The sequence below is a fragment of the Lupinus angustifolius genome, chromosome LG04 (assembly GCF_001865875.1).
Source record: "Lupinus angustifolius cultivar Tanjil chromosome LG04, LupAngTanjil_v1.0, whole genome shotgun sequence".
NCBI classification, from domain to species: Eukaryota; Viridiplantae; Streptophyta; class Magnoliopsida; order Fabales; family Fabaceae; genus Lupinus; species Lupinus angustifolius.
The window spans coordinates 23283099-23296427 of NC_032012.1; the positions used below are offsets into that span (position 1 = coordinate 23283099).

The 13329-nt window shown below is 34.6% G+C and overlaps 4 protein-coding genes across 9 annotated transcripts in view; 1 reads left to right on the forward strand and 3 right to left on the reverse strand.

Moving 5' to 3' along the window:
* The window catches only part of LOC109344738, a 1111-nt gene extending 447 nt beyond the window's left edge, over positions 1-664 (forward strand). Inside the window, exon 2 of the mRNA XM_019583493.1 lies at positions 603-664. Within this exon, the coding sequence (XP_019439038.1) occupies positions 603-664 (62 nt within the window). The remainder of the gene's footprint in view (positions 1-602) is intronic.
* On the reverse strand, positions 449-1656 carry LOC109346334 (glycine-rich RNA-binding protein RZ1B-like). The gene is made up of 4 exons (XM_019585836.1): positions 1586-1656; positions 1445-1505; positions 1106-1402; positions 449-807 (listed from the first exon to the last, which is right to left on the reverse strand). Exons 3-4 carry the CDS (start codon positions 1384-1386, stop codon positions 693-695), a joined length of 396 nt encoding a protein of 131 aa, XP_019441381.1. The 5' UTR covers positions 1387-1402; positions 1445-1505; positions 1586-1656; the 3' UTR covers positions 449-692.
* On the reverse strand, positions 1912-6635 carry LOC109346332 (uncharacterized protein ycf45). The gene is made up of 9 exons (XM_019585830.1): positions 6018-6635; positions 5019-5233; positions 4571-4721; positions 4270-4461; positions 3954-4116; positions 3605-3846; positions 3227-3403; positions 2986-3147; positions 1912-2451 (listed from the first exon to the last, which is right to left on the reverse strand). The coding sequence occupies exons 1-9, from the start codon at positions 6495-6497 to the stop codon at positions 2158-2160; spliced, it is 2076 nt and encodes a 691-aa protein (XP_019441375.1). The 5' UTR covers positions 6498-6635; the 3' UTR covers positions 1912-2157.
* On the reverse strand, positions 7932-13101 carry LOC109346333 (GDT1-like protein 4). Of its 6 annotated transcripts, none has more exons than XR_002107506.1 (15): positions 12958-12991; positions 12884-12923; positions 12704-12772; positions 11958-12017; positions 11827-11874; positions 11390-11478; positions 11239-11275; positions 11112-11159; positions 10525-10596; positions 10395-10439; positions 10238-10299; positions 9204-9276; positions 8664-8753; positions 8329-8407; positions 7932-8276 (listed from the first exon to the last, which is right to left on the reverse strand). XR_002107506.1 is itself a non-coding variant. In XM_019585832.1 (15 exons), the coding sequence occupies exons 2-13, from the start codon at positions 12899-12901 to the stop codon at positions 8682-8684; spliced, it is 693 nt and encodes a 230-aa protein (XP_019441377.1). In that variant the 5' UTR covers positions 12902-12923; positions 12958-12991; the 3' UTR covers positions 7932-8276; positions 8329-8355; positions 8664-8681. The 6 variants fall into 6 exon arrangements, 5 of the variants coding, with proteins under 5 accessions (XP_019441377.1, XP_019441379.1, XP_019441378.1 ...); XM_019585832.1 differs by having other exon boundaries at positions 8329-8355; XM_019585834.1 differs by having other exon boundaries at positions 7932-8279; positions 8328-8355.

The following is a 13329-nucleotide window of genomic DNA, read 5'->3' on the forward strand; positions in this document are numbered from 1 at the left end:
GATAGGAGTAAGGGAGGGCTTGTAATTCGAAATGTATATAAAAGAGGGAAAATGAAGGTTTGGCTAAGTAAATAGCAAGCAAACTTCCCCTTTTACCCTTAGTTAGTTAATTCAGTTAGGCCTATAAATTGAAAGGTACCTAGTTAGTTAGTTTTGGAAGATACAATTCTGATTTAGGGAATTCAGAGAGGGGTTAGGATTGTGGAATCCTAGAGTGTTCTATTCATCTTCTTTATTATAATCCTTTCTACCTTCAATAAAATTCAAAGAGCCCTAACAGAATCACTTCGATTCTGGGTTAGGGGCACTATTCATCCTATTTCTTCTCAATTCTTTTATTCTTAGATACCAGTGTTTAACAACTTACTAGTTTGAGTAAACTCGAGTAAGCAACAATACTTAGAAGCAGTCTAATCTGCACTTGAATTAGGCTAAGCATGAAGCAATCTAGTAAAACAATCAACAAGGATTAGCATGCTCTAAATAAAAAACAAACGAATCCATGAAACTACAATCTAGTGTTCTCTGAAACTTCAATGTCCTACATAACAAAAACTAGGTCCCTAATGTGACATCTATATTTAGATTTTCCATATGAACAGCAATAGCAGCAATAAATTGCGGTGAAACAAAGATGGACGACCAACCCCGCTTGCCCCTGTGACTTCTTTCTTCATCTCGAGCTTCGGCATCTACTCGTGGACTGCTGTATCGGTCATAGCTCTTTCTATGCCATAACCATTCTGAGGGTAATTGGACCCACCACCGTATCGATCACTTGGAAACCAATCACCACTAGTTGGATACCTACACAATTTTAAGTGAAACAATGAAGGCGGTAACAAACACATAGAAAGCATGGAATAAACTGATGTGAGGTTACTGCTCCATTTTATCCATAAAGAATAATATATGTTAATTAAAGGAAAACCAGACCAGTCATCTAATCAGATCCTTATGAAATCGCAACCTTTGTAAATGACACGTTATCAATTAAAGATGAGAAGTTTTCTTTTGGTGAAAAAACACTTGCTCATTTTGTTTTAAAAGCTATGGCAAAAGCACAGAGACCAGTAATTTGATAACAACAGTTAACATCATGCACCTGCAACTCGTATAGTGATCATGGCCACCATATTTGTAGTCCTGGTTGTCAAAACGATCCCCATCTCCATAACATCCACCATCATAACGATTATCACCATACTGATGACGTTCACCACTAAAGCGATCCCCATTCCCGCAGGCACCTCCAAACCTAGGACATGAAGAAAATGGAAGACCACCCCGACCACGTCCACCTGCAGCAGAAGGGACAATCTTGGACCCGGGTGCCCTGGATGCCCACAATTGAAGCAGACACCCTGTCCTACCCCCACAACCCATCTCAATTCACAATCTCCTCTCTCACATCATTTCATTGTTCAAAGCTCCTTTTGAAAACAGTTATAAAATCAATCACAGATATGCAACATAGTTAGATGATTTTACAAGTCTTGCAAGACTCCAGTGGTTGTATTGCCATCTATTACGGCTAGAACACAATGACAATTTGACTTCAAGGTGACAGTAATGAGTATGAGATAATCACAAATATGCAATGTGACAGTAATAAGTATGAGTTAAATCACAATAAGAAAACGTGATTGGGGAAGAACAGAACGTGGCTTGGTGATTTAGGAAAGAGTTTGAAATGTGTTTCCTTTTATTACATAAAATGCCATTAATTACTTCATAATTACATATATGCTACCGTGAAAACAATGAAACAAATTTTGAAAACATGTTAGATGTGTTCTCATTTTCATGCTCTTAAAACAAGTGTTTCCAACACATGTTCTGGAAGCTCAATCAAGAATAGTCACCTCCAAACAAGTATTTTGTTTTCAAAACAAAAGAACAAACTTTTTTTCCAGGAACTGAAATCTGTCCCTTACATTCTTGAACAGTTTTCTTTCTTTATTATTACAATTATAATACAATACATTGGAAATGCAAGCACCGGAAAGGGTGGTAGGGCGGAGGATCAAACCTCCAAACTTCACCCATCACACCCGACTCCGACTCTATGCAGTGAATAAATTATTTACATGACTGTACATGTCACATGTACTAACCAGGGAAGTGAAACGTGTTAGCATTGGATAAATTTTAGAATCATTCAGGCAAAAGTGGAAGCCTGGTGACACAGGTACCATTGCCACCAGCAGCAGTAGATACAGAGGTGGGACTCTTGCGGGAACCAGAACTAGACTTAGACGGTTTCTTTGAATTTAGCCTCAATGGAAGAATCTGCAACCTGGGGTTCTGTTCTGTACCTGACTTTTCAGCAGCTAAGTGATAGCTTTCCACAAGTTCAAGCTGTCGGGCAATTATTTCAGAACGTCTAGGAAGAAGTTCCACAGCCTCACCACCAGGAATCACAATGTACTCTATTGCGAGACGGACCTCCTGCAAGAAAAAATGGAAGAAAAATTTAAATAATGTTAACATTAACTTTACTATTCATCATCCATGTATATGGTCAAGATTTGCTTCTCGCTCATTCTCTCACTAAATATGTGTGAACAGTCCAAATTCACCAATTATAGCATCTAACGCAGAAATGAATCAAGCCATTGAAAGCCAATCTCAATGAATGTGTTGTCTTGATTCATGGAATCAAACACATTATTGTTATAAATAACTTCAATGTCATTTCCAAATACAGATTGACCTGTAGCAATGTATGTAATATGTGTATCCACACTCACACAAGTAAGTGAAGCAATATAATATACATGGACCTTTCTCTCCTGTCTTTCATCTATTTTCATTATGGTGCCAAAGCTAAATTCTTCAAAAGGCCTTGTCATTTTAAGAACCACAACTCCCCATTCAGTATTTTCAGTAACAATCCAGCATAAACAATAATTGCACATATAATGTAAACTCCAAGGAGAAAAACCAGATACTAATAATTAAATAAATGGAGAGGTCTTGTACCTCCAAGGCATCAATCTCTTCCAGAGATGGTTTTCGTTTTGGTTCATCATCGTCGATTTCAACATCGAGAGAGTCATTGAATGGCTTCTTTGATGTAGGGCCAAATGACTCTAACCCAAGGATCATACGTAATGCCTTTACCATTTGTGCCATGGCATTGGACTGCAAGAAACAAAAAGTTCATCAAAAGACAAAATGAGAATATATCGGAGGAACATATAAAGAGGAAGTAAGAAGGCACCTTGATAACAAAGACAGGTAACTGGTGGAATTTTGCCACACTGCGGATCCATCGGTGCTGTCGCATCTCATTACTGGATGCTAGAATTGCATCAGCAGCTCCAATGTCATCAGTTACATCTACTAAATCTTCAAGCCCCATCACCTTTGCTACTTGTAGTAGATCAGCTTCAAGGATCTAAACTCATCCATTTAGAAAACAGAACCCGATTAGGGACAAGAAAGCATCAACAAAAGTTTTGGGCAATCTATTCTTCCAAGCATGAAATACATGTAACATAGAAAATGAGGCAAATATCAAAGCTACAAAATTTTGATGACATGCTCCATCAGCCAATAGTCTACAATTCTACATAGCACATACTAACTTATTATTTACCTTGTAAGTATACACTTGCACTGGTGAACTCCTCTTGATTACAGATTCACTAGTACTCCGCTTTTTGGACAGGGTAGGAGGTTCGTCTTTATCTTCCTCCCCAGACTCTATGTCAGAACTCGTGTTATTATTCTTAGATAAATCAGGTGTTTCTCCATAACTTTTTTCAGGCATTGGAGCATACTTCACCAAATCATTAGCAAAATCATCCCATTGACGAACTTCAAATAATGGAGGTTTTCCTGTAATGCAGTAGATTTTCTCATTAAAATTCAATCTAGGCCACTATGCAAATACTATATCAGTAAGATATTAATTAAGATATTCCATTATAGAAGATGTGGAATACCTGCCAAAATGGCGTCCACAGTTGCATCTAATCTATGATGAACACGACATTCAGTTTTAGATATCAATTCAACAGCACATGTAAATGTAGGAGGTCCTTTCCTTTCAAGAATTGTTTTTTGCACTTTCCTTTTCCTGGCTTCCTCATCCCCAAGCGTTACACTCTATTTAAATGAATGATCAAAAAATATTATCAGTGTGGGAAGTCATTATGCATATTCTATTTGTATATGCTTCTGAAGTTTTAGATTGATTCACTCTTTCAAAGAGGGAGGGAATAGTAAAACTGAAAGGAAATAGAAAGAGCAACATCCCACCTCTATGCCACCGACAAGGATCTGAAGAGAGGGATTTTTCATTATGTTTTCAATGGTCATTCCATGTGCTGTTCCAACCAATTGAACTCCTCTTTGAGCAATTGTACTGGCTGCTAATGCTTCAAGCTCTGTTCCAATTTCATCAATTATAATCGTTTCAGGCATATGATTTTCAACTGCTTCAATCATAACCTGCGTAAACAAATAAAAAATAGTGTAACTGAAGATTGCAAATTATCAGAACATTTTCCATAAAGAAAAAATAATCAATTATGCCAAAATGACCGAGATTAGTACGAACATTATGCTGCATATTTACGTTTGGAACCTGCATCCTCCTTGCCCTGCCTATGCCTGCATGAGGAACATCTCCATCACCTCCAATTTCATTGGATGTATCTACAATTACAACACGTTTCTTGAATTCATCTGCCAGCATCCTAGCAATCTCTCTGCACAAACAAAGCTTCTTCAGACATGCATATTAGATAATTCACTTGACCAATTTTGAAATTCATATAACTTCAAAACACATTTTTATAGTGTCTACAGTAACAATTTGTTTAATCAAAAGTGATATGAAAACATGAACAGTCACAACAAGGGATGAATTGTTTTTGAAGCATTTGCAGAGAAAACATGAAAGGAAAGAATAAAAACATCAGTCCATTACGTAGACATTAACAAAATAAACAACTTCCATATACAAATAGACACATGAAATCTACTCAGACATTGACAAGGTTTACCTGATTAAGGTTGTTTTACCCACTCCAGGAGGTCCTATGACCAAAATAGAACCTCCATCTTCAACCAAATCACGCAAGATTTCAGCACTACCATTTACAGCTCGACCTACCCGGCAAGTAAGGCCAATGATTTGCATCTTACGATTCCGAATTGCACTAATACGATGTAAAGAGCTATTTATACCAGATCGGTTGTCATCAGAAAATTCACCAACCTAAAATATCCAAGAATTATTTATATATGAAGATATTAATCATTGGCATTTAGCACCAACAGTAAAATAAAGGACAAATTTTGACCATTTATAACATGTAAAGAGAAACTCCCACCATTCTAGGCTCTAGGGAGTATGAGGTATACTCAGTTGTGTAATAGTGGAAAAAGTTCTTCCAAATCTTCATTAAAAGGACAAGTCCTTACACATTCTCAAAATTCTGGTTTTAAGCCTTTGAACCCAACTTTAACTTTTTCTTAGTCAAATTCTTCATCCTTGTTCAACTCAAGCAACATCCATTTCCCAATAAACAATTCACAGCAGATAATTGGTTTACATTTTCCGTTTAAATTATTATAAATAAACAAATCAAATTGATTCTATTACTAGTAAAAAGAGATAAACCAAATGTTTAAGAAAATAATTATATTATTTGTACAACAATTTTGAACTTCAACACCGTTCAAAAATACAAAAAATAGTAAATCAACTTTTCCTTGAAAAAGTAGTAATGTCATTTTTTACACAGCACTGATTGCACCATTCTCACACTACTTCCTTCTTGTATAACAAAATACCAAAAGACACAAGACATATTTTTAATGCAACAATTAAATTACGTTACTTTGATTATTGATGTACAAATTAATGTTTATTGTTTAATCATGTGAATTAAATAGTCTAACAGATTGTTTAACGAATATATTCATGGTTAATGGGATAAATAGCCATAATCAATATAAAAACATCAAAAAATGTTGAACTACGCAACATATTAAACTACCTTTGAAATGGCATGGGATAAATCTTCAAGCTTGATGGGGTGTTCTGAAATCACCCAATCACCAGAAGGAAACCTTGCAAGAGGTTTTCTACCAAGATCCATCACAACCTCTATCAACCCACCAATCTCATCATGCCTATATAATTCTCTCCTCATCTTCAAAGGCAACAACTCCAGAAACACCTCCAACTCCGTCGCGGACTCGGGTCGCGACGTTGAAGGCGTGCTTTGAGAATTCGCCGGCGACCCGTTTCCTGAAAGGAAGCGATCGGATGGCCGGCGAATCTCCGGCGAGGGAATCCATGCGGAGGAGGAGTTGGAGGATGGAATTCCCTTACCCGAACGACGTGTTCGATGAAATGACGAAGAGAGTTTGGAAATGACGTTGGAGTTTTTCTTAAAATATGTGAGAGTTGAGGTGGGAACGTAATTGGAGCAGTTAAAATCGATAAGCACAAAATGAGAATTCAAAGCTCTCATTCTGTGTTTTTGGTTTCGGTACTTGTGTTGTGTTGTGTTGTGAAGTTATTATTAAGGAAGAAGAAATAAGAGAAGCGAAAAGAAAAGAGGGAAGAAGATTCCAATATCCAAGGTATCTTCTTCTATTCTTCTATTGCATTGAAAGGAAGGGTCGGGGATTACTCACCACACATTAGTATAGGGTCACTTGCGTTCACGCACCTTGTTGCAAATCTAGTTCCCTAACAGAGTTATCCTTTTTTTTCTTTCTTATTTTGGGTCCTTGTTATATTCATACAAATTACTAAATTAGAGCTTTAAAATATTTTATAGTTTTCTATTTGATTAAGAAAAGTGTTAAGTAAATCATTATGAGGATTTTGAATTTTTCTTAATTTATTTATAGGATTCTTAGAGAATCTTAGTTTTTAAGTTACAACTTCACATTAGCCAATATGTATTTGCTTAATTTATTTTCCCATTGCTAGCTTAATCCAAAATATATATATATATATATTAAAAAGACCAAGTGCTAAATGATTTTATAACACACAAGTCAACTTTGAATGTCTTTAAAATTCAGCTACCTCGTAGTGTTGCGTGTGTGATGGAGTGTTTCTTGAAGTTGAAGTTATTTGTTACTCCAATTAGGCCATTGAAACACTCAACCTTCTTTATGTATCTTTCTAGTATTCGAGTTTAAAAAACTTTTTTATCCTAAGGTAACGTTTGCTAGTTTTTACATTTTTTTGTAATCTAATATTTTTATCTGAAAAGTGTGAATACAATGTTCTTATATCTACCACAATTTTGTATTCACATGTATAATTTGTTTATACTCTAATTTAGCTCCGTTTGGAATTCAAGCTTTAAGCAAAACAAACTTTTGAAAAACCAATGCAAAATTCGTGAAACCGACTACCTGTAGGCTGTGGCTTTGGTTTCATGTGCGTACAAGTTTAATAACCAAAAGCTTTTATAACAAAAATCTACTATCTCAAATTGTGTCTTAAACCATTAAAATGTCAATTAAAACAATTAAGTATTCATTATTTTTCTATTTTTACTTCAATATCATTAATCTGATATATAATTTAAGACAATAAATCATTTTCAAACTTTTGACACAATATAAGTTATGCTTTTTAACCTAACTTCAATTGCATTGGATGTCAATTCTATTTTCGGTTAAGGTGTATCTCAACATTGAACACGTTAAGCATTTTAACCTAACTTTGTGCATTGGAGATCAGTTTTATCTTGGGTTATCATACAAAAAAACATTTTTCCAAGTGTTCAGGAGCTTGGGTTGGAGATATTCCTATGTAACTAACTTCATAGGGGACACTGATCAGCAACAATTTTCTTTTCTTCCTTTTTCTCTAATCACAGTTTATAAGAAATGAAATTTGGGTGATATAAACCAGCCCTTAAGGAATGCAATAAGAGAGAGTATGTATTGAAATCCAAGTCCACCAATTTTTCATGTACTAAATACGACATTTTCCAAATCCACTGAGTTTCTGCTGGTCATACCTGAAACTATCATGATTCAACGAAGATTTATTACAATAGAACTTGAACTTTATGAGGAAACAATATGATCGTAAAAAACTCAAACAAAAATAACATGTGTTCGTCAGTTTAAGTTACATCACTTTGTGGGTTTCTACCCATTTGAAGTAAATCTCCCTTTGCAAAGAGTTCTTATATAAACCTACTTCACCCAATATGGGTATACAAATGTGTGTTGTGGCTTGGCATTTGATGGCTCCTTATTCAACTTCTGCTCCAATGAAGAAAAGGCTTTTCATCCTCTCTACTCAAGCATAGACAAAAATCACCACCCAAGCATTGATTCAACAATGCCAACATGTGCCTTCATGCAACACAAGCAGTTTGGTCATTCTCATAATTGCGAACTTAGACAGCTTCCAAGAGATCATTAGTAAAAAAAGGTCTTGCAAATTAAAGACAACATTTAAGAAGGAAACAATTGAAATCATTCCCGGAGGGTGGGTAAGGCACCAAGTCGGGCTCAACCACCATAACAAGCATATTTGCTAAACATGTCATGTAAGAAAACATTGAGAGCTGTCGTGTGAATCAACCTCGGCGACTGTAACAACAAACAAGCATATTTGCTAAACACATCTTGTAAAAAAGACTTTAAGAACAATCACTAACCAATAGCATAGCCCTTCCTCATGATTCTACTGGAGAAAGGAATGATTGGATACCAAAAACAATGAAAAGAATTCCACCTGAGAGTGCAACCTGCAAAGTATTTAGTAGCAAGTACAACATTTAGATGGCAAACAGCCTCACTGTTCTACCGACCCAAAGAAATGAATGGTACATCACAACCACACGAGTGTTCTACAGACCCACGGTTATAATGTAATATTTTTGTTCACATATTGTATTCTCTTTGTTGTTATTCGACTAGCTTTCTATCATTAATGCTAAACATATTAATGCTAACAAACTGTGTATGCTAAACCCAAACCTCAATTTACTTCTACTGTTTCTTGAAGTCTAAAACTGATTTCGAAATAATACAAACTTGATGTAAGAGGATTAAGACATTTTAATAAACAGAATATTGACTTTGAGAAAAGCAAACAGAAGTCCAGGGGAGGAAAACAAATGGACGTGTCATTTGATCAGTAAAGTCAAAGTAATTTTTACATGCAATGTAAATAAAAAAGGAATTGAAATTATTACTATTTTTTCCGATATTTGAGATGCTAAACTCTTTCCTCCAACAACAGCAGCAGTAGTGCACAATGCTTGTCCCCTGTGAAAAATATTTAAGAATTACAGTACTCTCCAAACTCCAAAGGAATTGCAGAATCTTAGGCGTGAGGTGAGACATCCAACATGCTTATGACTCTAGATGAAGACGTTGCATTTTTAAGGTATGAATACACTAACATGTATAAAGAATTTGCAATAAAAAATATTGAAATGATATATCATAATTAGCGACCTATGAAGCACCTACTCCGACAACGGACTAGACACCAATGCTCGGACATATACAATGTTCAAAATACAAGACACAAGAACATGGCACTATATATAAATAAATAAATATTTATGTGTATGTATAATGTCAATTAAAATTAAATATGACCATGAACAAAATATCTACATGGAGAATCAATATTTACATGTTTTCATGTGATAATTAGTCTCACAAAAAAATACCAAAAAGTGTCAATTTATGACATGAATTTTTTCTTTACAAAAAAGATCACCTTAAAATAGATGAACTATTCTTTTATTGTTAATTTACCTACAACCTTTGTCCATATCATGTTCATCATTATTGAAAAATATAACATCTCGCTCTGATTCACCAAGTTAGAAACTTAAAGAATTACACATTCATCAATTGATTCAGATTCATCTCTTGTTATTATCCCACATTTAAGTATTTTTATATCCAAAATTTTCACTTTTTAAAGTTTTCACACATTTTAAAAAAAGGTTGAGACAAATGTCCGAGAGGTATCCAGGCTAATTTAGGGTGTTGGAGATGTGTCTGCTAAGCATTGCAGACAATAAAAAATATCTTTGAATTGAATACTTTAGATAAGGTGTCTGACATGTGTCCAAGAGGTGTCGAACATGGCTACATGTTGGTAGAGAGAGTTTTCAATGTTTCATAGTGAACGACCGAAGGAAAATAGTTAAAATCTCCAAGGAAAAAAGTTGCATCTGAAAGCCAGACAGAAAATTAATATTCAACTTACAGAATCCCTCCAAGAACCACACCAAATGGGTTCTCATCTGCAGCCAAACCAATGGTAGCCAGCTGAAACAGAATAAAGTTATGCTTAGTGAAGTAATGAGGTAGTCTCCAATCATGGAGCTTATTAAGGAAAGTAAATGCTCTCTAACTATGCTGACCTGGCTCTTGTCACCCCATTCACCAAAGAAAGTAATAGAGAATGCCTACATAATGGAAATGATAAAGAGGATTAACTTTAACTTAGCTCAGTGTACAATTAAATACTGTATGGAGATATAATTAGGTTACCTTTAAAAGTATGGGGGAGAAAAACTGAGAGAAAAGTGGCCGTTGTTTATTTTTTTTCAAGTCATCGTCAACCTGAGAATTAGGGTGCACAGTGTATATATGTCTTAGAAGTAAAACAACAAATATAAAGCACCTGAGAATTTTGTTTTGAATATATTATAATAATCAACTACTTATTTGAAACAGGTAACAAAATTGTTATTCCAGCTCAATATAGTCACTACACATGAGGAATCTTCCTATTGAAAACTGGTGTTCAAGCTTTTCCCACATGAATTTAAGTGTCGCGTTCAATCTATGAATGTTTTTAAAGCAATTTATCTGTAATCCAGTTGTCAACAGCCTGCATTGGTTTCTGTGTAGTGGACTAGTAGTTGTTAGGATTTACCCAATAACCTCTTAAACACTTGATAATCATAAAAATGTAAACAAAATGTCTCCATCAAAAAGTATATATGGTAAAAGTTGGATCATGCATGGTCTCACAGGATTGATTTAACTTTCGATGCATGCACAAAATCAAAAGGAGCAGGACATGTAGCAGACGGGGGATGAAGGCAAGACAAATATTATGGATAATGTTTTACCTTATTGCTATTTTTTTTAGCTCCGTTGTTAGCCTTCCAAGTTTTATCCTAATCACAACACATGATTTCTGTCAAGTAAAAAAAATAAGATTTAAAATAAGAAATCAAATAGAAGTTAAAAACCAACCAATTCTGCTTCAACTTCAGCCAATTCTTCTGTGTCCCTGGTCCAGTGAAATTATTGAGGTGTGAGTATAAAAGTATCTATTGAGATGTCAAGTGATGTTTATTAGAAAAGGAATATCAGCAATTGAATATGATGAATAATAAATCATCACCCGTCTCCAAACAAAGCATCTTTCAAGGACCATAGTCCAAAACTAAAGAATAACAATGTTGTGATGTGATGACTCCATTTGCGAGAGACCTGTAAAATTACATGGTGTTAGTATGTTAAAAAAACAGAGAAAAATACAACCAAACAAGAGTTAGATAACACATCTCGAATAGATTTATGTTGAATATCTATTATCAATCAATATATGCAACATATCAAATAATGGGAAAATATCACCTCTTAGGGTCTGTTTGCGAGTTGATTTGTAGAGGATAAGGAATGGAAAGGGAAGGCTTAAGAGTCATCTCAGAAGTATATTTCATGGCTCTCAAGTCTTCTCTTTCCTTCCCTTGCCTTCCAAAAATCAACTCGCAAACAGACCGTTAAGAACCTAAGCGTAAACCAAGTAATTAGTAAAGATGAGAAGAGAATGCTAACCAGGTTTGGAGCAGCCCATCCAACAATGACAGACAGAATGGTCATCACCTAGAATTTTCAATTTTTTCTGAGACTTCGGAAAAGCTAAATAAAATAAAAACAAGTCACTGGAAAACAGAAAGAAATCTTACAATCAAAGCCGATAGGCAACCAGATAAGACAAGGCGTCGAGGGTGTCGCATAGCCAGTATCTTGAAATAAGCATGATGGTATCAAATAGTTAGAGCTTTGATTTATAATCACAAAGACAACTATTAAGGCCCTTTCCTCTGTATGAAGAAGGAACCATGCAGTGAAGTAACAAATAACATCCAAACTTTCAGAGTCACTTCATCAAACATTTGGTAGTAGTAGTAGTAGTAGTAATAGCAATGAATAGGAAAGACAACTTCATACTGATTCCTAAATTCACTATAAAATTCATTTAAAGAAATTAAATTTGATTACTTATGCAGTGTCTTGTTCAAATTTCAACCAATGGGCATATAATAGAAAAAAATTCAGAAGGAAAAAAAATGTTTCTATCTGAAACAGTTCCAGTTCAGAACATCACTCTAATTGCCAAACTCATTGGCCCACAGAAACCCACCAATTAATCTGGACTCACTTTTTATATGTTTCATGCTACTAATAAAAAACAATTTAGTGTCTTTCATTATACCATATTGATATGATATTCGACAAAGTTTTATATTGTTTTTAAGTGCCTAACCCTAACTTCCGGATTTAAGACCAACTATGTATATATATGATAGAACATTAATATGTTGTTCGATATATACGATGTTGTTGTGTCTTTCATTATATACTTTCAAATTCGAAACAGCCAGAAAATTGGAGAAGGAAAAAAAAAAGAGTAAATAGAAACAAAACAAACCGCAGCTGCAAAAAATGTCTTGTCCCCGATCTCGGAGAGTACGGTCATCGCCAGCGACTTTGTAAAACCCTAAAAGATAATTACATGTGATTGATATATTGGTTAAACACAAGAGAAACAAATAAAAAATGAGAAAAATAAAGTAAAAAAAAATAGTGTAATTGAAAGGAGAAGTAGTACCTGAACGATTGAACTCATAGTATCTGAAAAAGGAAGAAAAAAATGAAGAATTAAAAATGGGAGCGGGGGTATGATATGATATGAGTGGTTGAATTGTGTTAATTACTTGTGCTGCGTTGTTACCTGTTTGAATGCTGGAACAGTGTGTGATGCGTAGGTCGTTGGTGAATATTGAAGGAATAGACTAAAACATACCCTTTGTGAGTGTTACAGGTGTGGGTTTTTTATATGTATTTTTGTTTTGCTTTTTAAATTATTTTACTCACAAAGCATCTTACAGAAGATAAATTAATCAAGCATCACAAAGATGCCTTTCTTTTTAATATTTAATTTGCTTTTTTTATGTACCAAACAAAAAGATGCCTTTCTTTTTAATATTTAATTTGAGTTTTGTGCTGTTTAAAAAAATTCAAATAATATAATATATTCATTACATCTTTAGTTTT

Excerpts from the sequence above, each read along its gene's own strand:
- LOC109346334 (XM_019585836.1), bottom strand. The coding sequence starts at position 1,386 with ATGGGTTGTGGGGGTAGGACAGGGTGTCTGCTTCAATTGTGGGCATCC. Across the intron at positions 808-1,105 it reads GATCACTATACGAGTTGCAG|GTATCCAACTAGTGGTGATT; the intron begins GTGCATGATGTT and ends AAAATTGTGTAG.
- LOC109346332 (XM_019585830.1), bottom strand. The coding sequence starts at position 6,497 with ATGAGAGCTTTGAATTCTCATTTTGTGCTTATCGATTTTAACTGCTCC. Across the intron at positions 4,462-4,570 it reads ACGTAAATATGCAGCATAAT|GTTATGATTGAAGCAGTTGA; the intron begins GTTCGTACTAAT and ends TTGTTTACGCAG. Across the intron at positions 3,404-3,604 it reads TGCAAGTGTATACTTACAAG|ATCCTTGAAGCTGATCTACT; the intron begins GTAAATAATAAG and ends GGATGAGTTTAG.
- LOC109346333 (XM_019585833.1), bottom strand. Across the intron at positions 11,160-11,238 it reads CTGAAGTTGAAGCAGAATTG|GATAAAACTTGGAAGGCTAA; the intron begins GTTGGTTTTTAA and ends TGTTGTGATTAG. Across the intron at positions 10,597-11,111 it reads CTAAAAAAAATAGCAATAAG|GTTGACGATGACTTGAAAAA; the intron begins GTAAAACATTAT and ends CCTAATTCTCAG.